Source organism: Ochotona princeps, chromosome 3, assembly GCF_030435755.1.
Source record: "Ochotona princeps isolate mOchPri1 chromosome 3, mOchPri1.hap1, whole genome shotgun sequence".
NCBI classification, from domain to species: domain Eukaryota; kingdom Metazoa; phylum Chordata; class Mammalia; order Lagomorpha; family Ochotonidae; genus Ochotona; species Ochotona princeps.
In genome coordinates this window covers 3,489,926-3,516,828 of record NC_080834.1, presented here as the reverse complement: position 1 = coordinate 3,516,828, position 26,903 = coordinate 3,489,926, and the positions used below count along the sequence as shown (strand labels likewise).

The 26,903-nt window shown below is 38.7% G+C and overlaps 1 protein-coding gene across 1 annotated transcript in view; it reads left to right on the top strand.

Moving 5' to 3' along the window:
• Nucleotides 1-26,903, top strand: part of ATR (ATR serine/threonine kinase) — a 117,112-nt gene that overhangs the window by 75,273 nt on the left and 14,936 nt on the right. The window contains exons 31-42 of the mRNA XM_058661393.1: nt 510-601; nt 830-1,007; nt 2,729-2,908; nt 3,283-3,442; nt 7,329-7,505; nt 11,957-12,099; nt 19,865-19,962; nt 20,410-20,642; nt 21,349-21,483; nt 23,961-24,161; nt 25,792-25,935; nt 26,663-26,813. Of these exons, the coding sequence (XP_058517376.1) occupies nt 510-601; nt 830-1,007; nt 2,729-2,908; nt 3,283-3,442; nt 7,329-7,505; nt 11,957-12,099; nt 19,865-19,962; nt 20,410-20,642; nt 21,349-21,483; nt 23,961-24,161; nt 25,792-25,935; nt 26,663-26,813 (1,892 nt within the window). The remainder of the gene's footprint in view (nt 1-509; nt 602-829; nt 1,008-2,728; nt 2,909-3,282; nt 3,443-7,328; nt 7,506-11,956; nt 12,100-19,864; nt 19,963-20,409; nt 20,643-21,348; nt 21,484-23,960; nt 24,162-25,791; nt 25,936-26,662; nt 26,814-26,903) is intronic.

The window sequence follows — 26,903 nt, the reverse complement described above, 5'->3', positions numbered from 1 at the left end:
GGTAGCTTGATGTCTGATGGTAAGCTTATGCAGTCATTAAAAATATCAGCCTATATTTGACATTTTCTTATGCCTTGGTATTGAATCTCCTATGCAGCGCTCCACCTCTCTAACCCATACTACTGGCCCCTATATTTTTGTTTTAAATTTAGTTAAAAATGAAAGATTATTACAATTGTTTGCCTTTTAATTCATGCACATTTTTTGTTTGCTCATTGAAAGAAAGAGATAGAGAAGAGCTATCTGCTGGTTTACTCCCCAGTTGGCAGCAATGGCTGGAGCCAAGCCGATCTGAAGCCAGGAGCCAAGAGCCTCCTGCAGGTGCCAGTGCTGCAGGTAGAGGATTAACTTGCTGTGCCACCCTGCCATTGCCAAGATTATTTTAAACACAAAATCTGAGAAAAAGCAGCAGGCTGAACAGTATAGTTTCTAAACCAGTGAAAAATCTGTAAATGGCACTGAAAATTTAGATAAATTTAAAATTACCCAATATGATTTTCTCTCAATAGGTCTGAATGGACAGATGAATTAAACAGATACAGAGTGGAAGCAGCTTGGAAATTGTCACAGTGGGATTTGGTGGAAAACTATTTGGCAGAAGGTAAAATTATTTCTTAAACTATAAGCCATTTTAATATGCTAATAATATTCAAACTTAAGTAGCTTAGAAAATTCACAGTTGTGTTGATTATTGTATGATTCTCTTGTTTAGTTCAAAGTATGCTGAAATCATTTTTCCTTGTTTCTGCTGACCACTTCGTTGAGGATTGCGGAGCTGGCCCTCAGACCCAGTACCATCACACTTCTTGACACCTCACTTCTTTTTCAGATGGGAAATCTACATCATGGAGTGTCAGACTGGGACAGCTGTTGTTATCAGCCAAAAAGAAGGACACCACAGCTTTCTATGACACATTGAAACTAGTGAGGACAGAGCAGATTGTGCCTCTCTCAGCGGCAAGCTTTGAAAGAGGCTCTTACCAACGAGGATATGAATTCATTGTGAGGTATTCTGGAAGTCTGCGTTTCTGCATTCCTAATCCGTTATGCTGAAATGGGTATACACAAATAATCGGTACAAACAAGTGTACAGTTTGAGATTATCCTGAGTTCAATTAAATATATCTTAATTCAATAAGCATCTTACTTAAATTTCTAGTGTTTCTTTTTTTAAAATATTTGTTTATTTTTTATTGAAAGGTCAGATAGACAGAGAGGAGAGACAGAGAGGAAGATTTTCTATCTGATGATTCACTCCCCAAGTGGCTACAATAGCTGGAGCTGAGCTGATCAGAAGCCAGGAGCCAGGAGCTTCTTCCAGGTCTCCCACTCGGGTGCAGGGTCCAAAAGCTTTGCTAGACCACAAGCTTTGCTAGACCACAAGCAGGGAGCTGGATGGGAAGCAGGGCTGCCGGGACACTAACGGGCACCCATCTGGGATCCCGGTGCATTCAAGGCGAGGACTTTAGCTACCAGGCTACAGTGCTGAGCTCCCCTCCCCCGTTTTCTTTTTAAGGATTGATTTTTTTGTTGGAAAGTCAGATCTACACAGAGAAGAGAGACAGAGAGGAAGACCTAGTGCTTCTTTAATATACTGATGATGGGAGTTTTGTCTATTAAACGTGGTTGGTGTTAGGTCAATCAATATGTAATAATAGCAAGTGTCACCTCTTGGCACTGGAAATTTTGATAAGTAAATTGTGGTACACAGCTATACAAAATGACTTTTCATTCTTTTCCTCACAATCTCCTTGTAGTTTAAAAACAAAATCCTCTAACATGCTTCCTTTTAATTGAAAAGGAAATTGTAAGACTAATAAAAATGTTACATTTTTTTCTCCATTAATGTCATTGTTTGTATAACTAACCTAACTGTTCTAAACATGTGTTCCTGACAGATTCGAGCTTATTGCTTGTTGCTTTCCTTCCCTTCTGTGTATAAGTTCAATGACATTTATCCCTCAACATGTAGGCTTTTGCATTATTAGTAAAGAATCCTTTGACACGAGAGGAAGAAAATGATTTTAAAACAAGTTTAAATCTCATGATTCACCTGAGGAATAATGATGAAGGAAAATGGTATAATAATAGGAATTTGAAACTTGATTCAATTTTCTTGAACTTAAAATTCATGGTGTTTTGTGTCAGCCATGATGGTAATGTCTTCATGAAACCGTAGATTGGACTGCTGAGTTTCATTCTTTTCTCCAGATGCTCAACTGTATCCTTGTGCCCTGAACACTGAGTCATAGACATAGGTGTTATACAGAGGGGAGGAGACTATGCAGCTAAATCAGTTTCCATGATTCCAGGAAAACAAATTATTTCACAGGTTTTTTATTGACTTATTCTATGTCCAGCCCTCGTACAGTAGCAATACTCATTTGCAGATATTTTGTTTTGATTTATAATGGATCCGCATTTTATCTTCATATAAAGTGATAAAATTTGATAGTAATACATTTGAGTTTAATGTTGTATTTCTTTCAGTTCATGGGAATCCAGGTATCACGACAAAGTCCTAAATATTTTAACCAGCCTAAATTGGTATTTCCTCCCAGTTTAAAAAGACATAAACGTTGCTCTGAATGTACCAACAATATATATGAGTGTTCTTCCAAAAAAATGTGTATTTTAGATTGTTGATGTCAGATTTAAAGTACATATTTTATATATGAAACCAATAAAAATGAATGTGATAGCATTTTAACCTTGCTTCTCTGTATAGGTTGCACATGTTGTGTGAATTGGAGCATAGCCTCAAACCACTTTTTCAACAGTCTCCAGGTGACACTTTTCAAGAAGATTCTCTGAACTGGGTAGCTCGACTAGAAATGACGCAGAATTCTTACAGAGCCAAGGAGCCGATTCTGGCTCTCCGGAGAGCTTTATTAAGTCTCAACAAAAGGTTTGCAGTCTACTTTTTTTTTTTTTCTAATTTCAGTCATCATATTTGGCATTATGTTTGTGAATCTATTTTCTAACCTCCTAATTGAATCTGTGATTTTCTATTTTCAGTTAACAAGGCTATACTGTATAGTTGTAGTAATAGAATTTAAATATCAATTTTATATGCCATAATTTTTAATGTTATAAACATATATATCAGACGTACTGATTTAAATCAAAAATAAAATCTTCATAGGCATAGATGGTAAAAAGGAAACATTGTAAGAAAGTTAAAATCATGGCTTTTTGACAAATTAGTCATTGATTTCCTGAAATTGTTGGGTACACTTACAAACTCTTTCTTTCTTCCCCTCTTTAATTACATTTCTTTAGACCAGACTACAATGAAATGGTTGGAGAATGCTGGCTGCAGAGTGCCAGAGTAGCCAGAAAGGCTGGCCACCACCAGACGGCCTACAATGCCCTCCTTAATGCGGGAGAATCTCGACTTGCTGAACTTTATGTGGAGAGGGCAAAGTGGCTGTGGTCCAAGGTAACGGCCCAGGGAGTGGCATCACGTATCGACTCTGTGGAGGATTGTATTTTTCTTGCAGAGGCCCAGTTGAGAGAAGATCCTGAATTCAAATTCAGAACTTTCTTTTTCTGTCCCATTTCTTTGTTATTTATCTAGTATAGTCCCGAAAAACTATTTGTTCTATCCTGCAATGCTTATTTTCCTTTCTGCTTCAAGAATAATGAAGTCTTGCTGCTGTCATCTGTCCTGTATTGATCCATTTGTTTTGGTTTTTACCTTCTGCATGGATACAGGGTATATTTAGTAGACACACAGTGAATATTTGTCAAAGAACGATGAATATAATATTGTCCTTTACTTTCAAGTAATTCTGTGAGTTTATCAGTATTACTATCAAAGTTGATTTCTAATATATCCTAACATGAAAGATTTAATATGAAAACTTTTCAGCAGGTCCCAGATTAAAACAATAGTAATAGGAAGGGGAATTCTAAATATTTATTTATTTGTAAGAGTTGCAGAAAGAGTGAATGCTAATGCTTCTATGAGCTCATTCACTTCCCAGATGTCAACAATAACCAAAACTAGCTCAGAAGCTTCATCTCCGTGTCCCACAGAGCTAGTGGGGGTCCCAGGACTTGAGCCATCTTCTGCTGCTTTTCCCAGGTTCTTAGCAGGGTACTGTTTGCAATGTGGAACAGCTGGGAAATAACAGGTGATGCTGATCTTGTGACATGCCACAACACATGTCCTGAAGTGGACTTTTGAACTTGCAAAATTTATGTGCCAGATTTAAATGGTAATTTACTTACATATCTCCCCCTGCTTCCTATGAATCCAGAGTTCATAATAGGCACAGCATGCTTTGAAATTGACCTCTTGGAGCTAAGTTGGTGCTATTTAGGCTTTTTGCAATTTTGTAATTATTGAGAAAGGACAGGGAGTTGTTTACTGGATTGTACTTAAAAATGATCACGCAGCCTACCAAAGTTACATTTCCTGAGCTGGCCCTATCCTTGTATTGTGATATGTTAAAATCGATATATTGAAAATGCAGTTTTCTAAATAACACTACCTGTGTCTCCTCTCTGATTCCCTGTTTTTCTAAACCAAACTATTCCATTCTCTCATCTAAAACAAAAATATGAACTTCATCTTAAATTCCTTTCTCATTTTCACCTTCTACATCCAGCTGGAAGCTTAAACTTTTACTTGTTGAGCTTGGAAATATTTCTTGAATTGTCTCTTTTCCTACTGCTTTAATTTACACGCTTACTTGTAGACACTAACAATACTTCCTTTAGAATTTCACTATTTCTCTGTGTTAAATTTCACTATTTACTGAATGGGCCCAGTGTAGTAACCTAGCGTGGTGGTTATAAGTCCTCACCTTGAACACACCAGGATCCCATATGGGCACCGGTTCTAATCCTGGCAGCCCTGCTTCCCATCCAGCTCCCTGTTTATGACCTGGGAAAGCAGTCAAGGATGGCCCAAAGCCTTGGGACCCTGCACCCACGTGGGAGACGTGGAAGAAACTCCTGGCTCCTGGCTTCAGATCGACTTAGCTCCAGCCGTTGTAGCCACTTGGGGAGTGAATCATCGGATGGAAGATCTTCCTCTCTGTCTCTCCTCTCTCTATATCTGGCTTCCCAATAAAAATAAATCTTTTAAAAAAAGATTTACTTATTTTTATCTGAAAAGCACATTTGCAGAGAGAAAAGTAGAGACACAAAGAGATTTTCCATCCTCTGGTTCACTCCGTAACTGGCCACAGCAACTGCAGCACAGCCGGAGCCTCTTCCAGATCTTCCACTTGGGTTCAGGGACCAAGGGACTTTGGCCGTCTTTTGCTGTCTTCCCAGGCAGATTGGGAGGGAGTTGGATTGGATGGGAAGTGGCCAGGACTGGAACCTGTTCCCATGTGGCATGTTGGTACTGGAAGCAGAGGTCGAACATACTATACCACAGCACAGGTACCTTTGAAGTATGTTATCTTTCTAACATGCACATTTAATCATGTTGCTTCTTCTAAATTATTACATCTTTCAGAGCAGTCTTTGTACCTTTAGGGTTAACTCTAAATTTTAGAAAGTTCCTTTTTGACTAGTCCCAGACAGCCTTTAAGGTTCATCACTAATCAGCCAATGCAAGACTATAGATACTCCTTGACATATGTTTACCTTAATAAACCCATTGTAAGTTTAAACTTTGTAAATTAAGAATAGTATTAATCTGTGAAGCATCATAACTTTGAAGCACAGTTATACAGTTCCCTTATCTACAGTTCCATGTACCTGTGGTCAACCTTTGAGCACAGCATCTCAGGCCTGAGCCAGGAGCCTGGATTTCCCTTCAGGTTTCGCACATATGTGTTAGGGACTCAAGAATGGGGCCATCTTCTACTGCTTTCCAAGGCACATTTTCAAGGAATTGGAGTGGAGCAGCCAGGACTTGAACTGGTGGTCATAGGGGATGTTGGTGTTGCAGGTTCCCCTATACAATGTTTATTACAGTGTAATACTATAACCATTAGATATTGCTAATTTAATTCCTAAAGTAAACTTTATCATACAGATGTACCTGTAGGAAGAAATAGCGAAGGCACTTCAGAAAGCATGTGGAAAATGAAACTAAAATATGAATTTATTTTTGTGTAAAACTTTTGAAATCCATAATTTAAAACAAAAATGTATTTATTTTGCTTGAAAGAGTTACAGAAAGTGAAAGAGACAGAAAGAGATCTTCCATCCACTGGTTCACTTACCAGATGTCCTCGTTGTACAGAGCTGGGTTGGTCCAAAGCTAGGATCCAGGAGCATTCTTTAGGCTGCCTCCCATGTGAGTACCAGGACCCAGTTCCCTTGGGCCATTCTCTACTGCTTTCCCAGGCTGTTACCAAAGAGCTGGATCAGAAGTAGAGCAGCTGGAACTGGAACTGGTGCTCAATATAGGATGCCAGCATCACAGGTGAAAATGGCCTGCTATGTCATCGCACCATCCCAAAAATCCATGAATTTTTCATGGATTTTCTACATATTATCGAAAAATAAATTCATATTTTAATGTCGTTTTTCTGAAATACAAGGGTATCTTTCCAGGGTGCGTGTTTCCTTGGTGTCTAGCACTGTGTGTGGTTTTATGCTTCCACTGGGGTCTTGGCAAATATATATAATTGTGGAATTTATTGACGTTCATGGTCATGTGGCTGACTGGGAGCTATGACTTACTGACATTCAGCAGCACAGAGAGCATTATGTTGCATATTGTGAGTCCAGGGGAAAAAAGTCAAAATTCAGGATCTGGATTCTTCTGAATATTTATGGCTTTCACAACATTGTGAAATGGAAACAATTGTCTGAAAAGTCAAACAATTGTAAGTGGAAAACCAGGATGGGGCAGTGACCATGTGTACTTGCTTTGCTCCCGGTTAAAATTCATATTCTTCCTATATAGAATGTCTTAACTAAGTTCTCTTCTTGGAAAATTAGTATCCACAGTTTCAGAACCAATTCAGATTTTTTTTTTCCATCAGTAATCTTTCTGAAACTGCTCTCTTTCATTTTCCTATTTGCTTGGGTAGATTTAGAGGACTCTCTTCATTATCCTTTGTAACACCAATGTATATTCCTTTATCATAGCATTTAGTACAGTGTGCTATAATATTGGTCTTTTTCTTCACCTGACTGTGAACTTCCATAACACAGAGATTTTAATTTATCCATCACTGCTACCTCCAGTTCTCCGCACTTCACTCCGTTGTAAAATGAATAAGGTAATGGATTTCAGTAAGTGGTAAATGGGAGTTAAACATAGACTACAGATGGGTTTGTACATAAACATATGTAATGAATTTCAAATATTAATGACTTAGTTTTTCAGACTAAGTCTTTTGTTCTTTTAGGGTGATGTTCACCAGGCACTAATCGTTCTTCAAAAGGGTGTTGAGTTATGTTTTCCTGAAAATACAACAACTGAGAGTAAGAACACGTTGATCCATGGTCGAGCTACTCTACTAGTGGGCCGATTCATGGAGGAAACAGCAAATTTTGAAAGCAATGCAATTATGAAAAAATATAAGGCAAGTATCTATAATACAATTTCATTTAGAAATTCAGTGAATGCATTTTGGCTTCGAAACTGGATAAAATACTTTAAGGTCTATCTAAAAGGACACATTTATAAAAATAGGCAACGTAAGACATTTTATTAGCATATAATGTAAATATATGGAATTAGCATGGAGTAAATGTACTCACGAAACCGTTATTGACATTATGAATGGAGTGTTATTACCTTGCCATAACCCTCCTAACTTCATTTTATCTCAAAAATCACTCTCCTTGCCCTTCCTTTTCAAAGTTAACTATATCCTAGTCTGAAATTTTTAAGCAAGACCAATTTATAATTTCCTTATTAGCTTAAACTTCACATTGATGATATCCTAAGACTTAATGCCTTTGTTAAGCCATGTGTCACAAGAAAATCGCAGTGGAAATTTTAAAATGTTTCAAGCTGAGTGGGTTTTTTTTTTTTTTTTTGCATGTAGATGTCTAAGAAAAATTAAAATTTACCAAACTTGACGAAAGACAAATAGAAAACTTCATTAGTTGCCTAGCTGTTAAAGTAATTAACCAGCTTACCACAATTGTAACCTCAGCGCTAATTCATTTTTAAATATCTACCAGATATTTGAAAAAGAAATAATAGCAAATCTTTTCAGACCCCTACACGAAGACTAAGATGAAACACTTCTCAGGTTGTGTAAGGAATTCAGAATCGTTTTCATGCTAAACCTAATAAAATATTACCAGAAACACAAATCATGGTAGAGTCTCACAGAAATTCAACAGCATTAACCGGATCATTTTGATTGAGTTTATTCCAGTAACATGGAGTTGGTTCATCATATGAAAACAAATTAGTAAAATTTACCAAGCTCAGAGTTAAAGAAATAATTGAAGCATCTCAGTAGATGCTTAGAAGGCACTTGTTAAAAGTTAGTATTGATTCATAATTTTAAATTCTTAACAAATTAGGAATTGGGCTCGGCAGCGTGGCCTAGTGGCTAAGGTCCTCGCCTTGATCCCATATGGCCGCTGGTTCTAATCCCAGTAGCTCCACTTCCTCTCTATCTCTCCTCCTCTCAGTATATCTGACTTTTTAATAATAATAAAATAAATCTTAAAAAAAAAAAAACAAATTAGGAATTAAAGAGAAAGTGATTTACTACCTAGAGGGTATCTGCAACAGGCCTGCAGTTTCTTATAATTAACAAGAAATGTTGATAACTTTTTTTTTTAGATCATGACTAGGTTAGGATGCCTACTGCCACCAGTTTTATTAACTATTTACTGAAAATTATAGTAAGTATAACTGGGAGGGAAATAATAATTACAAGGATCAGGAAAAAAGTAAAGTGTTAATTTAAGGTAAGAAGGTTTTCTATATATAGGAAAATCAAAAGTTTATATATATATTGTTAGAAATATTTCATGAATTCAAAATAATTGCTTGACACAACAGAACATATAAAAATAAATTTTATTTCTGTGTATTGCCAAAGAAATTATTTAAAACATACTGTGAGAAGCAGATGGTACTTAGGCAACCAGATGTCTGTGTGAAGAAGGAAAAAAACTTTTGACCCCCTGCTTTATGCCATAGACAAGGTTTATTCCAAAGTGAATTATAGATCTAAACTGAAGAGCTAAAATTACAGATTTCCAGAAATAAAAAGACAAAGTAAACAAAAGCTTCTTAGAGAACAAAAGCAATAATCTTGGAAGGTACACTGATAATTTCCATTAAAGTGAAAACATACTATAGAAAAAATACTGTTAAGAAAACAGAAAAGTAATCCATAGACTAGGAGAAAGCATTTACAATACATGTCTGACAAAGGACTTGTATCCAAATCATTTTGTTTAAAGATTTATTTTACTTTTATTTGAAAGGTAAAGTTACAGAAAGGAGAGACAAATCTTACATCCATTGAAGTACTCCCCAAATGGCCACAACAGCTGGAGTTGAGCCAGTCCAGAGCTAAGAGCCAGGAGATTCTTCCCAGTCTCTCACATGGACTTGAGCCATCCTCTACTGCTTCCCCAGGCCACAGGCAGGAAACTGGATTGGAAGTGGAGCAGCTGAGAATGAACCAGTCCCCATATGGAATAACAACACCGCAACTGGAAGCTTAACCTACTATACCATGGACTTGCTTCTTCCCTGCTCTCTTCTCCATCCCCCTCCCCCCAAAAGTTATTGAGATCTGTGAAGCTCAATAAGATATGTTATTTTGGGCCCTGTACAATGACTCAATTGGCTAATCTTCCCCCTTGCAAGTTCCAGGATTCGTTATGAGCACCAGTTTGTGTCCCAGCTGCTCTACTTCTGATCCAGCTTCCTGCTTGTGGTCTGAGAAAGCAGTGGAGGATGGCCAAATGCCTTTGGATTCTACACCTATGTGGGAGACTGAGAAACAGCTCCTGGCTTCAGATTGGCTTACCTCTAGCTGTTGCGGCTATTTGAGGGGTGAACCAGCAGATGCAAGATCTTTGTCTCTGTAAATCTGCCTTTCTAATTATAAGCAAATAAATCTTAAAAAAAAATAAGATTTGCTAATCTTTTAAAGTGATACATAAAAATTACTAAATAATACATGAAAAATGCTTACCATAGTTAAATGACAGATAACATTCCACATATTAAAGTCTAAAAGACTAACAGTGGCTATTCTTGTGATTATGGGAATGTATATAAAAAAAAGTTTACACCTACAGTATGGCCTAGCCATTCTGTCTTAGATGTTTATCCAAGAACCTCTAGAACCCCCTACTGCTGCAGTTACTCAACAACACCCCCTTTCAGCTTGCAGAAGGTAGAGCGGTCATCATCCCTTTATCCCTGTTCACTCCTCTGTTTGGAAATGTGAGGAGTGAGATAGGATGATTGGCAGTCAGGGTCTCTGGTTCCTGGTGAAGCTACCCTGTCTACATTGACCATTCAGAAGTAAGGAAGAATCAAGTACAAGAAAGCCTGGCTAAGAGAAAATGAACTCAAGCCACCTTTTCAGAAGGACTCTTAATAACCCTTCCCTCCATTCCCATCCACTGAAATGTAAAAAAAATTTTTTGAATCAAACTATTAGCCAGTTTCTTTTGCAGGGCTAGAAGCGTCCCTCCATCTCCCATTCCTCCCACTCCTCCCACCAGGTTGCAACCACTGCCAAGAGAAAACAGCTCCTAGAAGCCATAGAGAACAATGCCCCTCTTCCTTTATATATAACAAAAGGGACAAATGTAAGGAGTTATTGGAATATCCCACCCTGGGCGCCATTTCCTCTTCCTCACAGCTCAAGAAATTCTTCCCGCCAGTCTAGCCACCCACCAATCAGATGTAAGCTGGCATTCCACCTGAGAATCCCACCCCCAATCTTCCAGCCCCTTCTCCAACCCCACCCACTCACCAGTCATCCCTAGGCATTCACCTGTAGGCACCAATCCCCTGGGGCCTGCCCTGGATCCCTTCCAATCTCTGCCCCCCAACACCTTGCAGACGAAAAGGGCCCCGCAGGTGCAGCTCGCTCTCGCTCTCACTCCCTCCTTCCCTCCCCCCCTTCTTTCTCTGCCTCTCCCTCTCTTCTCCTTCCGGCCTCCCTTCCCCCATTCCCTTTTTCTCTCCACCACCTCCACCCTCCACCCCATTCCTGCCCTGCTGGAATAGACTTCCTAAGATACAAAAAAAAAAGGGTGTTTATCCAAGAGAAGTAATTATACATGTCAATAAAAAGTCTTGCAAATAAAAGTTTATAGGAGTTTTATTGATAAGGAATAGCATTGACCCAGGTGGCCATTCACAGAAGAATGAATAAAAAACCCTGGATTAGTCACAGGACACTACTCCACAGTAACAAGAAATTAATTACTGCTTTATGTAATACCGTATGGATTGCTATAGACTTGCTGAATAAAAGGAGAGGAACATAGCAGATAAGATGCTTGTATGTTTTTATTTGTATTTTAAAATTGGTAAAACAATGTTTATTCATAAGAATAATAGTACCTTGGTGGTAGGTAGGATGAGATTGGTGGCAAAGATGCCTGCTCAGAAAAACTCTGGAGAAGTTAAAAATGGTGCTTGTCTTGATTGCAGTTATTGTTGTATGTGCTAAATGTTGTCAAACTGAGTGGCACTGTGGCGCAGCGGACTAAGCTTCTGACTGCAGTGTGGGCATCCCATGTAAGAATGCTAGTTTGAGCCCCAGCTGCCTTGCTTCAGATCCAGTTCCCTGTATTGTGCTTGGGAAGCAGCTGCATGGGCATCAGCATGGAGTTCTTGACTCCTGGTTTCAGCCTGGCCCAGCCATTTGAGGAGTGAACCAGTCCATCAGGCAATATCTCACCCTCTCCTTCCTCTGTCTCTGTCATTCTGCCTTTCAAATACATAAGATAAATGTTTAAAAACAGTCATCAAGCTGTGCATAAAATATTGACATTTTATTATATGAAAATCATGTGTTCTGTGTTGTAGGATGTAACGATGATTCTGCCAGAGTGGGAGGACGCACACTTCTACCTTGCCAAGTACTATGACAAATTGATGCCGATGGTCACAGACAACAAAATGGAAAAACAGGGCGATCTTATCCGATACATAGTCCTTCATTTTGGAAAGTGAGTGTGAACATACTGCATATGTCAGTATGATTATTAATATCAAAATATTATTAGATTAATATTAGGATCTTTTGTGCTTTACTGCTGATTGAATTTATCATCTTTGATGAGATGAATCAGTCTTTATACAACTTTCCTTCACCTTTGAAAGTAACTTTTAACAAAACATATTACATACATATGTTTTGAGTTTTTCTTTTTTTAAGATTTATTTATTTTCATTGGAAAGACAGATTTACAGACAGCAGAGAGAGAAAAATCTTCCATCCCCCAGTTCGCTCCTCAAATGTCTGCTGTGGCCCAAACTGAGCCAATCCGAATTCAGGGGCTAGGAATTCTTCTGGGTCTGTCACATGAGTACAGAGTCCCAAGGCTTTGGGCCATCCTCCATTGCTTTCCCAGGTCACAAACAGGGAGCTAGACGAGAAGTAAAGCAGCCAGGGCACAAAATGGGGCCCACGTGAGATGCTGGCACTTGAAGGTTGCGGATCAGCCAGCTGAGCCATTGTGCCGGCTCCTACATACTTCCAAAAAGTTCAATAGTACTGGGCCCGGCGGCGTGGCCTAGCGGCTAAAGTCCTCGCCTTGAAAGCCCCGGGATCCCATATGGGCGCCGCTTCTAATCCCAGCAGCTCCACTTCCCATCCAGCTCCCTGCTTGTGGCCTGGGAAAGCAGTCGAGGATGGCCCAATGCCTTGGGACCCTGCACCCGCATGGGAGACCTGGAGGAGGTTCTTGGTTCCCGGCTTCGGATCGGCGCGCATTGGCCCGTTGCGGCTCACTTGGGGAGTGAACCATTGGATGGAAGATCTTCCTCTCTGTCTCTCCTCCTCTGTGTATATCTGGCTGTAATAAAATGAATAAATCTTTAAAACAAACAAACAAACAAAAAAGTTCAATAGTACTGATAAAAATACAATGAAAATTAAATGTATTCTCTAAATATAATATGTTTAGTGTTTATATTTAATAACAGTGGCATATTTCTTGTCTAGTTCATTATCAAAAAAGTAGCATATATATCAAAAAAGTTTTTACATTAAGCTATATAAAACACTTATTAGACTTGTTAGGTATAACTAACTAATTTTTGTAATTCACATAGTGAATTCTCTCATGACTGCTTTTTGTGTATCCACAAATTAAAAAGGAGAATTTGAATGTATTTGGGAAGCAGAGACTGAGTGAGAAAGAGAGACAGACAGACACAAAATGAGCACTCATTGACTGGCTCGTTGCTGATACCTGCAATGCACAGTGCTGTGCCAGGGCCAGAGCCAAGCAGGGAGTGTATCCAGGATCTGTGGGAGACAGGAACTCTGTGCCTCCTAAGGTCTGCGTTGGCTAGAAGCTGCAGTCAGTAACTGTAGCCAGGAATTGAAAATGAGCACGTCCAACATGGAAAGCTTGTCTGATGACCTGCTCCAATTTTCAAAAAATTGTTTCTTAAAAATGAGATTTCATACATTCAACTTACTGCATTCATGTACCATATGCTGAACGGTATCTTAATAAAAGGCACAAGTCTACGGGGCTGACACCATGGCTCAATAGGCTAATACTGTACCTCAGGCACCAGCGTCCTGTATGAGCACCAGTTCGTGTCCCAGTCGTTTTACTTCTGATCAGCCCATGGCTCAGCTCCCTTATTACGTCATTGAATATACCTTTAATCCCAGTTTCTCTTTCTGCACCTTCTGGGACTCCCATAACTCTTATATTTGGCCTCTTAATAGTGTCTTTCAATTCTTGAATACTTTTTTTGGCTTGACCCAGCTCTGCTTCCAGCTTTTTGTTTGTTTTCCCCTGGTGACAGGAAATATCTTCTAATTCTGAGATTCTTTCTTCTGCTTGCTTCATTCTATTTTGGAAACTTCCCACTGTACTTGTAGTTTGCTGCACTGTATTCTTCATTTTTGATATATCAGCTTTCCTTTGATTCCCTGCTACTATTTCCTGTGCAACAGATTCCTTAAATTCCTTGAATGCCTGCTTTATGTACTTCTCGTTGTTGATAAGAAGCTTTATAACGAGTGTTTTGAATTCTGTATCCCCCATTTCCTCAATGTCTTCCTCAGTTAACTCTGAGGTTGGCAAAGGGTTTTGCTCCTTTGCAGGCGAGTCTTCAGTAATATTCGTTCTGCCACTGTCTCTTTTGTTCTTGGTCACTATGCTTTTGGTTATCAGACTCTTCTCTTTGGGGCAGGTTTCTAAGCTCTGTCAGCCACAGGTCTACAGTTCGATTTTATTTATTGCAGTTGGTGCACAGCTCTTTGCTTAAAGCCAATTGTGCCACTCCCTCCAACAAGTTCCAAGTCTGGGTTCTTATGTTAGATTTCCACAAAGAATTCTGTAGCCCCATTTTCTGACTTGCCACTCTCCACCTTCTGTGATATCGTGCTGAGAATACACCGTTATCTCTACAACCTTTCTCCCACATCCAGTTGGAGCAGGTCCCAAGATTAGGGACACACAAGGTGTCCTATACTGCTAATTTGTTGTTGGTATTGATCTTGCCAGAATCTGTTGGCCGTTAGGTCTGAGGGCCACACAGACCTATTTTGACCTTACAATGCCAAAGTCAGTATTATTTTTCTGTGGGACACTGCTATGCACTGAGTTTAGTTCTCTCCCAGCTCAGCACAGGCGTAGCTCGCTGTTGTCCGTCCCTTCAGCCTTGAAGTTTTTCCACACTGTACAAAATGTTGCCCGGTTAGGCTCTAGGGGACGGACTGGGTTTTGAAATTCACCCTGTTCCCGCACTGCCCGTTGGGACCTGCTGCTCTGTTTCTGTTCCTGGTCAAATCAAACAGACCAGCATGACGGGCAATTCTTTGAGTTTAGCTCCTGAGCTCCCGGTAAACGTCCCTTCCCACCTTGTTGTTGGTGGAGTTCTAGCTGCCAGTGGAGTTTAGATCGTGGCTCATTGAATGCCACTGGGATATCAGTCACTGCAACACCACACGGCTTTGTCTGCTGCTTTCCTCTGTCTATCACAGTCAATATGGTCAAAGATACAGGATTGTAGGGATGTAGTTATGGTCATTCTAGCATGCTGCTCAGAGTTAGCTATGAGCTTTCTGTCCTGGGAAAGCCGAGGAAAGAGTGCCAGAGTAATAGAAGCACACCACCAAGAGCAGAAATAGCTTCCTGATATTTTCTAAGATACCAGAAGTGAAACAAATAAATGTAGAACTCATGGATTTCTGTCAATCAGAAGTCATACTCAAATTTCTGACTTCATGATTTAAAAATATATCTTAGGGCCTGGCACAATAGCTTATTAGCTAAATCCTCACCAGACTTGGGAGCCTGTACCTGGGTGGGAGACCTGGAGATAGTTCCTGGCTCCTGGCTTCAGAAGGGCAGCTCAGCTGTGACTATTGTGGCCACTTGGAAGATGGAACTAGAAGATGGAAGATATTTCTCTCTGTCTCTCCTCGCTGTTGATCTGACTTTCCAATAAAAATAATTATAAATCTTAAAAAAAAATGTATCTTAGAGGCCAGTGTTGATGGTACAGTTTAAACTACATTCTCTGATGCCAGCATCCCTTTTGGGTACTGGCTTGTGTCTCAACTACTCCACTTCGATCCAGTTCCCTTTCAGTGTGCTTAGTAAAGCAACTGAAGATGGCCAAGCACCTGTGCCCCTGCTACCCACGTGAGCGATCTGGAAGAGGTTCCCAGCTCTTGCCTTTGGCCTGGTCCAACCCTGGATGTTGTGGCCATCTTGGGAGTGGAAGTAAGCTCTCACTCTCTCTTTCTCTATTTCTGCTTTCAAATAAACAAAAAAATCTTTTTTTTTTTTAAGATTTTTATTATTATTATTGGAAAGCCGGATATACAAAGAGGAGGAGAGACAGGAAGATCTTCCGCCCGATGTTTCACTCCCCAAGTGAGCTGCAATGGGCCAGTACGTGCCGATCCAATGCCGGGAACCAGGAACCTCTTCTAGGTCTCCCACGCGGGTGCAGGGTCCCAAAGCTTTGGGCCGTCCTCGACTGCTTTCCCAGGCCACAAGCAGGGAGCTGGATGGGAAGTGGAGCTGCCGGGATTAGAACCGGCGCCCATATGGGATCCTGGGGCTTTCAAGGCGTGGACTTTAGCCGCTAGGCCACGCCGCCGGGCCCAACAAAAAAAAAATCTTAAAAATGATTTAAATATAAAAATATCTCAGCACTATATTGCTATAGAATTTAGCAGGCACCAAGAAAGTGTGTAGTGACAAGTTGAATTCACCAATTTGTTATTCATCATGATAAGTGGAATTTAATCCTAAGGATGCAGGAATTATCTCAGTAGGTAATGTAGAAAATTACTTGACAAAATTCAGTAACCTTTCATAATAAAACTCCCAAAACAAATGTTAAGAATGTTATGTAATTTAACGAAGATCTTTTTCTGACCAACCAAAGCTAATCTTACTCAATGATGAAAGTTCAAAACCTGATAAGGAATAAAGCCAAACTGCCTACTTTTTCCATAATATGAAAAATTCTATCTTGAGTAATTAAGCAAGAAAAATAAGCTAAAGACTTCCAAACTGAAAAGAAGGTAAACTTTCCCTGTTGATGGATGATAAGATCATACACTGAAAAGCTTTTACTAATAAACTATTAGAAATAATAAATGGGTTTCAGTAAATTTGCAGGATATCAATTCATCATGCACTGTGAAATACCCAAAGAAGAAATCAGGAAAAACAATCACATTTGTAATACTTGCCAAAAAGTAAAGTATTTATGAGTAAGTCTAGGCAAGAAGATGAAAGACCTGTACATTTTAAGTTGTAAAACAATGATCAGTAACACTAAATTCACAAAAAGAAGGATAATCCATGGATAATACTGGAATAACAAATGCTGTTTAAGTATCCGTTTTATCCAAAGCAATCTATAACTTCAACACTGTCCCTATTAAAATTCCAATGACTTTTTTTTGCAACAAAAACAGGGAGGAAAAGCCATAAAATTCATATGGAACCACAAAAGGTCCTGGATAGCCAGAGCAATATTGAGCAAAAAGGGCATAACTGGAGGCTGGGCCTGTTGAACTTTTATTTAAAACAAAACAGAAGATAGAGAGAAAGCACCTATGACTATGGTCCAAGTCATTATTTTTTCGGTCTGAACTAAGAAACCTAGATGACAGAAACTAAAATAGACAAAAAGCATTAACATCACAGTAAAACGTTGCTGCCTAGTTGTGGAAACATAGATAAAGAGGCAACCTGTGGAAAAGAAGAAATTATTTACAAGCTATATATATGGGAAAAAGTGGATGGCCAAAATATAAGAGAACTCAAACAAAATTAAAAAGTAGCCCAACTAAAAAATTGCTGAAAAGTAAATATCAAATATCCCACAGAGGCACACAAAAAACTACTCAGTAGAGGCTCAGCGTGGTAACCTAGCGGCTAAAGTCCTCGCCTTGAATGCTCTGGGATACTATATGTGTGCTGGTTCTAATCCTGGCAGCCCAGCTTCACATCCAGCTCTCTACTTATGGCCTGGGAAAGCAGTCAAGGACGGCCCAAAGCTTTGGGACCCTGCAATGTGTGTGGGAGACACGGAAGAGGCTCCTGGCTCCTGGCTTTGGATCAGCGCAGCTCAGCCATTGCAGCCACTTGGGGAGTGAATCATCAGATGGAGGACTTTCCTCTCAGTCCCTCCTCCTCTCTGTATATCTGAATTTCCAATAAAAATAAAATAAATATGTTTTTAAAAATACTTAGTGTATTAACCATTACATGCAAAGTAAAACATGAGCTAGCACATTACATCAACTGGGATGACCATCAGCAAATAGTTGTCAATTTAAATAAATAAAAATTATGAAAAACCCAACATTGTACACCTTAAAAAGTACGCCAGCCTGTCCTCATGATTTATGGTGATATAAATCTTAACAGAATCAGAAGAGTGGTGGGCAAGTCCCCTTTTCTCTAGCTGCTGAAAACCAAATGGAATTGTGTGTCATAAAATAGTTCCCTAAGTCTCATAAAGGTTGCTGTACCTACTTTAGTGTCAACATTATTCATAGAGGGTAAAGATAGAAGCAGCCCAAGTGCCCTTCAAGGCATGAGTGGAGTATTACTCAGCCTTAAAAGGGACTCGTGTCACTTGACATGGACGACCCTTAAGCTCACTGAAATAAGCCAGTCAAAAACAGACAGGTTCCGTGTGATTCCATGTAAGGGAGATACCTATTGAGTTGTCAGATTCAGAGACAGAAAGCAGAATGATGATCATCAGTGACTTTTTCATCTGGAGTTAGATTCTAGTGAGCACAGAGGTGCTCCAGTGTAATAAAAAGTATTTGTCACATGACCGTGTGAAGCTACAATAATGTTAGTGTTCAGCGGAGCTGCACATTTTTTTAAAAGATAGTAAATTTTCTGTTATGTATATTTTCTTAGAATAAAAATGTCCATTTTTAAGGGGAACAGATTAACAACTTTTTGCATGTTTAATGAAAAACAGTTGAATCATGTATTCTCAGAGTGGTGAGAAATTGAGACTTGTTAAAATGTGTACACTGGTAAGTAGTGAGAAATAAAAAGATGGAAATTTACAAAAGAACCATATTATGAATATTTGAATCCCAGGCAGAGTCACTGATATAATTGTTCTTTAGAAAAATAAAAGGTGTATTTTTATTTGAAATGCAGAGTTTTATATATATAGAGAGAGATACAGAGCTCTTCCATCTGCTGGTTCACTCTCCACATAACCGCAAGAGCTAAAGCTGGGCCTGTCTGAAGCTTGCAGCATGGAGCTTTCTCCTAATCTCCCAAGTGCGTGCAGGGACCCAAGGACTGGAGCCATCCTCTGCTTTCCCAAGCCGTACGTAGGAAGCTGGATGTAGAGCAGCCAAGACTCGAACTGGCCCCCATTTGGGAAGCCTACACAAAGTCGGAAGCTTAGCCAGCTTGTGCCACAGTACTGGCCCAATTCATGTGGTCTTAATCTGCAGGTAGTTGGTTGATTCCTGGCTTTGGACAGCAAAAGAGTATAATGAAGTCATAATTTCAGGAATTTTGGCCTGGAAATTATCCAAGAAAACAAAAATAAAATTAGACTGACTGAACTATTAAAATTTCCCAGAAATAGTCTAGGTTAATGGTGATGGAGTATAAATGAAGGGAGAGATCCTAAGAACAATTTGGAAGAAGTATTGATGAAAACTTTTATCTAAATTAGAACTTGGATTTTTTGGCATGGTCAATACAGAGCTAAGTAAGAAATACAGTAAGAAAAGTAAAAACTGATTCCTAGGAAGAGCTAGTGATATCACAGTTTTTGTCAGAAAACTAAGTAATTGGGCCCGGCGGCGTGGCCTAGCGGCTAAAGTCCTCACCTTGAATGCCCCGGGATCCCATATGGACGCCGGTTCTAATCCCGGCAGCTCCACTTCCCATCCAGCTTCCTGCTTGTGGCCTGGGAAAGCAGTTGAGGACGGCCCAATGCATTGGGATCTTGCACCCGCATGGGAGACCCGGAAGAGGTTCCTGGTCCCGGCATCGGATCGGCACGTACCGGCCCGTTGCGGCTCACTTGGGGAGTGAAACATCGGATGGAAGATCTTCCTCTCTGTCTCTCCTCCTCTTTGTATATCCGGCTTTCCAATAATAATAAAAATCTTTAAAAAAAAAAAAGAAAGAAAACTAAGTAATTGTGATAGCATACATTTTACGCTTTAATTCATGCAACATCAAAGTGAGCATTATGCTAACGATGTTTTTCTCTATGCAATTGCAGATCTCTGCAATATGGAAATCAGTTCATCTATCAGTCAATGCCCCGGATGCTGTCACTGTGGCTTGATTATGGTGCTAAGGCATATGAATGGGAGAAAGGTAAAGCTTCACTTAAAACTTGTAAGGAACAAGGAAAAATTTGAACTCTGATATAGATTCAGATTTGGCTAGAAACTCCAGTTTACTTAAAGATAGGAATTAATTTGATTAAGTGGTATAGTATTGTGAACAAGAAACTAATGAAGAAGAGAAAGACCAATTCGTCAACTTTTAGGACCTGGACCTAACACGTTATGAAAGGTGTTCAGTTAAGTAATTCCCCCTAAAGTTAATACTGCATAACAAAAATTAATGGCCATTGAGTTTTTTACTGATCCTAAATATTTCACCCTCTAGTTTAAAGAATTGTCCAGTTGGCAGATTATCTAGATTTGAGCATGGGAATAACATGTTAAAGCTTAAATTTTGTGTGTGTGTGTGAAGTGGACCAATATGCTGAGAGTTTTTTTTCTGCTTTATCATCTTCAAACATTTTTTTTTTTCCAGCTGGCCGTTCTGATCGTGTACAAATGAGAAATGATTTAGCTAGAATAAATAGTGTTATCACAGAACACACGGAATATTTAGCTCCTTATCAGTTTTTGACGGCTTTTTCACAACTGATTTCTCGGATTTGTCACTCTCATGATGGAGTTTTTCGTGTCTTAATGGAAATAATAGCCAAGGTATTTCTAGCCTACCCGCAACAAGCAATGTGGATGATGACCGCTGTGTCAAAGGTACCGCATCAATCACCCTAGCGTCTGTTTCCTTTAACATGGACATGCAAATTCCAGCTTTCTCTGCTATATTAGATATTGAATACTTTTAAGAAAAGAAAAATTATGGCATTGTATCTCATCTCAGTGTTTGAAGATATTTACCAGAACAAATGAAGGGACTGATATGTTTAAGATTATAAAATTCAGCATGTTTTCTTTATGATGTTTAATAAACTGGTAATGCTTGTAATAAAATGTTAACCTGTGTTTTTCAAAATATTTTCATTTAAACCATCTGAACTAGCTTCTCAATGGGAATTTATGTTAGCCAATATATTTGAGAAGTAATTGTTTTTTAAAAACAACAAAATGCACAGAGATGGTAAAACAAAAATTAAAATTCATAAAGGCACATTTATGAAGTTTTAAAATAGATTTCTTCAATTAATCAGTTTTTCTGTTAATCATTTTATTTATTTTTTGTTTTTGTTTTCTGCTGGTGGACAGTTTTATTCTCATTTTAGATGATTGATTTTTTTTTTCAGAGTAGTTCCCAAGAAAAAATTTCACCAGGTCATAGAAAAATAATAATTTTATAGCTATTTATAACGCTACCAAGTTGATTTCATCATGAATGCATTTTGACTTTTGTCACAGTCATATTTTTTTGTTCCTTTATAAAAACTTGTATAAAATTTCATTTATCTCTTTTTTTTAATGACAGTCTTCTTATCCTATGCGTGTGAACAGATGCAAGGAAATTCTAGATAAAGCTATCCGGATGAAAAAATCTTTAGAAAAGTTTGTGGGAGATGCAACTCGCCTCACAGATAAGCTTCTAGAATTGTGCAATAAACCGGTACTATGATTAAGTCTTATTACTTATAGATCAATGTTGTATAACTTTACAAAATATATATATAGAAACATCCCGTGTTGCCCAGGCAGGATTGGTTCTAGGACCCTTTGAGGATACCAAAATCTGGAAGTCCTTAAGTTCCTTATATAAAATAATGTGATATACTTTAAATTATCTCTGGATTTCTTATGTAGTAATCATCATTGCTTATATAGTAAACATTATAGTAATACTATGATGTAATTGCTATGTAAACAGTTTTTATGTATGTTAGTAATGGGATTATAGCAAAACAAAGTCTATTTATGTTAAGTGTTGGTCTAGTTTTTTGTGTATGAATATTGTTGTTAGGTTCATCTACAGAGGTACACACGCATATATGGAGAGCCACCTGTATAGATTTTGAGCTGGTTTTCTTTTCCTTTTTTAAGAAGTTATTTTGGTCCTAGTGGTAAAAGTCTTCACCTTGAACGCGCCGGGATCCCATATGGGCACAGATTCTAGTCCCGGCAGCTCCATTTCCCGTCCAGCTCCCTGCTTGTGGCCTGGGAAAGCAGTAGAGGATGGCCCAAAGCCTTGGAACCCTGCACCCATGTGGGAGAACAGGAAAAAGCTCCTGGCTTCGGACTGGCTGAGCTCCAGCCATTGTCGTCACTTGGGGGGTGAACCATACAGCGAAAGATCTTGCTCTCTGTCTCTCCTCTCTATACATCTGCCTTTCCAATGAAAATAAATCTTAAGAAAAAAAGAAGTTATTCTAAGTTATTTACTGATTTATTTTCATTCTAGTTAAAAGCCAAAAGTTCTATCCTGTGAGTTAATCCAGCTGCTCACCACATCCAGGGTAAAACCAGGATCCTAACAATTTAATGCAGGTCTTGCCTTTGGGTGCAAAGTCCCCATTGCAGGAGCCACCATTGCTGCTTCCTGAAGTGCTCACTAACAGAAAGCAGCAATTAAAAGTGGAAACCCAGTGGAATTGTACCATAAAATTCAAAAAAAAAATTTAGAAAGTGGAGCTGAGAGTGTAAATCGGACACCCCAATATGGAATGTAGTTGTTCTAAGCAGAGACTTGCACAACGCTTTCATTTGATTACTTAATTAGATTAATTAAAATTCTTAAATGTACAGGTACATGTCAAAATGTATCAGATGTACATATTAGATCTACATTATTTATCTTTAAAAGCTACTTTTAAAATTTCTAATGTGTCCCTCTTCTGAATTTTTAAGAGTTCTTAGATGTGAATTTTCTGGGAATAGGTTATCTATATTATTCAGAAATAGTTTTAGGTATAGGATATGAAATAAGCCATACAAATATAAGTATGCAAAATAGTGGGTCTCATTTCAAGTAGTGTCTGATTACATTCAGTCATATCTTTAAACATTGAAAACTCATAATAAAATAGCCTACATACATGATAGGAAAGTAGATGGAGATTTTACATCTCACTCTTTTAGCTTATATTTCAGTGTTTCCGAAGGGGACCCAGGGTTGTGCTTTAATGGGTAAAGCCACTTTCTGTGATGCTAGCATCCCACTTGATTGCCAGTTTCTGTACCAGTTGGCTGCTGTCTTTAGCCTGACCCACCATTGCCTGCTGTGGCCATCTGGGGCATGAACTATCGGATGGAAGATCCCTGTACCTCCCTCCCTGTGTCTGCTGTCTTTCTCCCCCTCTATAACTCTGTTAAATAAACAAGTCAGTCTTTACAACAAAAACACAACACTGCTGAGGGCTAGCAAAGATGAGGCATACAGTTTCTGCTCTGAGGTGGTCGTAGTCTGATATGGAACTTGGTAGATTGTTATCTTCTACAATGTTAATTCCATCTTTGGCCCAGTCCGAACCACTGCAGACATCTGGGGAGAGAACCCATAGATGAGAGCTCATTTTCTCTAACATAAACAAAATTAAAAACAAAAGAGTGGCTACTGTTTATTCAACACTGGTAAGTGATAAGTGTTCAAGAACAGTACGTACACGTTTCCGGTTCTTTAGCTGAAATCTTAGAATTTTCTCCAGTTCTTAAAAGAACATAGGTACTTTTCGTTCATTTTTATTTATTTTTACTATATTTGAAAGGCTCGCAGAGACAGAGACATCAGCTTCGATTAGCTGATTGACTCACCAGATAACCTGCAAAAAGCCTGTGGGATTTGCAATCAGGAGCCCAGAGCTCATTGTGGGACCTCTACACAGGTGGCAGAGACCCACGTACTGGGGCTGTCATCTCGCAGGAGGCTGGAATGCGCAGCAGAGTCCTGCCTCGCGCCAGGCAGACTGACACAGGACTGTAGGCATCTTAACTGCTGTGTGCAAGGACTAGTGTACACAAATGCAGAGATGCAAACAAGGTGCTTTCTATTTCATGTAAATAGTTGTAAAAGTTAGATTTTTCTTGTGCTTGAAGTTAAGTATATGTATTTCAAGGTAAACATGGAAATTTAATATATTATTTTTCTCCCAGGTTGGTGGAAATAATTCCACATTAAGCATGAATACACATTTTAAAATGATCAAGAAGCTGGTAGAAGAAGCAACATTTAGTGAAATTCTCATTCCTTTGCAATCAGTCATGATACCTACTCTGCCATCAATCTTGGGTGCCCATGCTAACCACGAGCCATTTCCTGGGCACTGGGCCTATATCGCGGGCTTTGATGATACGGTAAGTCCCCCATTCTTTATGACTGTATCTATGATTTTAAAATTCAGTTTAGAAAATTCCAGTTAAACTGAAAGAAATGTTTCTCAGAACCTTAGTGAACGGTATTTACAAAGAAAAAAATAAGAATATATAAAAATACAATAGTCTTTACGAATGATAAAGAATTCAGCAATTAAAAAGCCATGCTCAGGGCCAGGCATGGTAGCCTAGTGGCTCTAGTCCTTGCTTTGCACACACCGGGATCCCATATGATCACTGGTCCTGATCCTGGCCATCCCGCTTCCCATCCAGCTCCCTGTTTGTGCCCTGGGAAAGCAGTTGAGGAGGACAGCCCAAAGCCTTGGGTCTCTGCGTTTCGGATCAGCTCAACTCTGGCCTTTGGAGCCACTTGAAGAATGAATCAGCGGATGGAGGATCTTCCTCTTTGTCTCTGCTCCTCTCTGTATATCTGCTTTCCAATTGAAAAAAAAAAAAAAGCCACATTCAGGGCCCAGCACAATGGCTCAGTGGTTAAATCCTCACCTTGCAACCACTGGGTTCTCATATGGGCACTGGATTGTGTCCTGGCTCCTTTACATCCCATCCAGCTAACTCCCTGCTTGTGGCCTGGGAAAGCAGTAGAAGATGGCCCAAAGCCTTGGTCCCTGCACCCGTGTGGGAGAACCGGAGCAACTTCCTGACTCCTGGCTTCGGATTGGCTAAGCTCTAGCTGTTGTAGCCACTTGGGGAGTGAACCAGTGGATGGAAGATCTTTGTCTCTGTCTCTCCTCTCTGTATGTCTGCCTTTCCAATAAAAATAAACAAAACTTTTTTAAAAAGTTATTTTTTAAAAAAAGAGGCCATGTTCAGCTTAGTATTATATTCCAGATGTTCTTTATTTTAATTTGGCCATAATTTTTTTCTTACTCAATTTGATCGTGAATTGCAGGTTTTACTTGCTTTTTTTTATTTTTAAGGGCAAGACAAGATTCAGCTAAAGTCTGATTTGTTTTTAAAATATGAGATATAGTTATATATATATGATTATTTTAAAGAGCCAATACTAACATGCATCTAAAAAATAACCTTTTACAAATATATTCATCTCAACCTTTCCATGGCTCAAAACACTTGTTAACTACTTTCAGAGTTTGCTAAACTTTGTATGAAATTCTGTTTACATAAAGCAATACTTTGTTTTAAATTTAGCTGCCCTATTTATTTTATTTACTTACCTTATTATATAGACTTAATTTTGGAGACGTTTACATTGAATTACTTTTTATTTATAAACATTTCTCATCACTCAAAATAACCTCAGGCTCTGCAGAAAGGTCTCCAAAAATATTTTTAAAGAAGTATTTCAAATATGATTTGTTTGAAGGAAACTGCCAAAACTTAAAGTTAAGTATTCCTATTGTTGAATAAATATCTTTCTACTTCATAGTCATTCATCATGGATGAAAATGTGTCTCTCTTAACAGGCAGTCATTCTTTTTATAGACAGATAACTAAGATCAATTATTAAAATACAAATGTACTACACAATGTAGGGTATTTTATGATGTTTTTATCATGTTAAATAACTCAGTATTTATAATATAGAGGCATTGAAACAAAGGATTTGGTCTTAAAAGTTACCATTTTTCAGGTGGAAGTTCTTCCTTCTCTTCAAAAACCAAAGAAAGTCACTTTAAAGGGATCAGATGGGAAGTTCTACATAATGATGTGTAAACCAAAAGATGACCTCAGAAAGGACTGTAGACTGATGGAGTTCAATTCCTTGATTAATAAGGTCTGGAGATAACATATCATAATTACTGCTCATGTGATTTGGGTTTTTTAGTATGCAAAGAGATCATTCTTAAACAGAAAGAATAAAATGTACTGTCTTTTTCTGTTGTACATGTTTTATGGTGGTAAGATGACATAACACACAAACTAACCATTTTGAAATGTTTGTGAAGCATGCGGAACACTGACATCATAGTAAATCCATCTTCAGAACTTCTTCATCTTCTCAAACTCCAAAGGTTTTCAGTAACCCCAAAGCCCTTCCCTAATGCTCCAGCTGCCCTCATTTCTGCTTTATGTCTCCACAGATTGGACTGTTTGTGGAATCATACGCTTGTCCTGTTTGGCTGGCTTATTTCACTTGATATTTTGTCTTTAAGGTTCATCTACTTTGTCATGTGTTAGAACTTCCTTGCTCTTAGAGTTGAATGGTGTATGAATCCCTCGTATGAGTGTTCCACTTTGCCTATCCATGTGTTCAGTGGTGGACTTTGGATTGCTCCTACTCTTTGGTTGTTTTGAACATGGTTGCTGTTCTGAACACCTGGGGACTGAGCCAAATGTTGGAAGATGTCTTTCTGTTCCTGCCTTTCAAACTGTAGTAAATAGATGTAAATAAATGAGTAGATAATTTTAAGTGATAAATAATACTTAGATATTTTTAATAGGACATTTAGAAAATTTATTTTTCTTTTGTTTTTAATTCAACCTTTTTTTTTTCTAACTAGTGCTTAAGAAAAGACGCAGAGTCTCGTAGAAGAGAGCTTCACATCCGAACCTACTCGGTTATTCCACTGAATGACGAATGTGGGATTATTGAATGGGTCAACAACACTGCCGGCCTGAGACCTATTCTGACCAAATTATATAAGGAAAGAGGTACGAAAAAATTCTTGTGACATATATACTTTTGTATAAAAGCTATTAACAGTGCAACATGGAGATAATTTTTTAACATGTTGCCCTGTA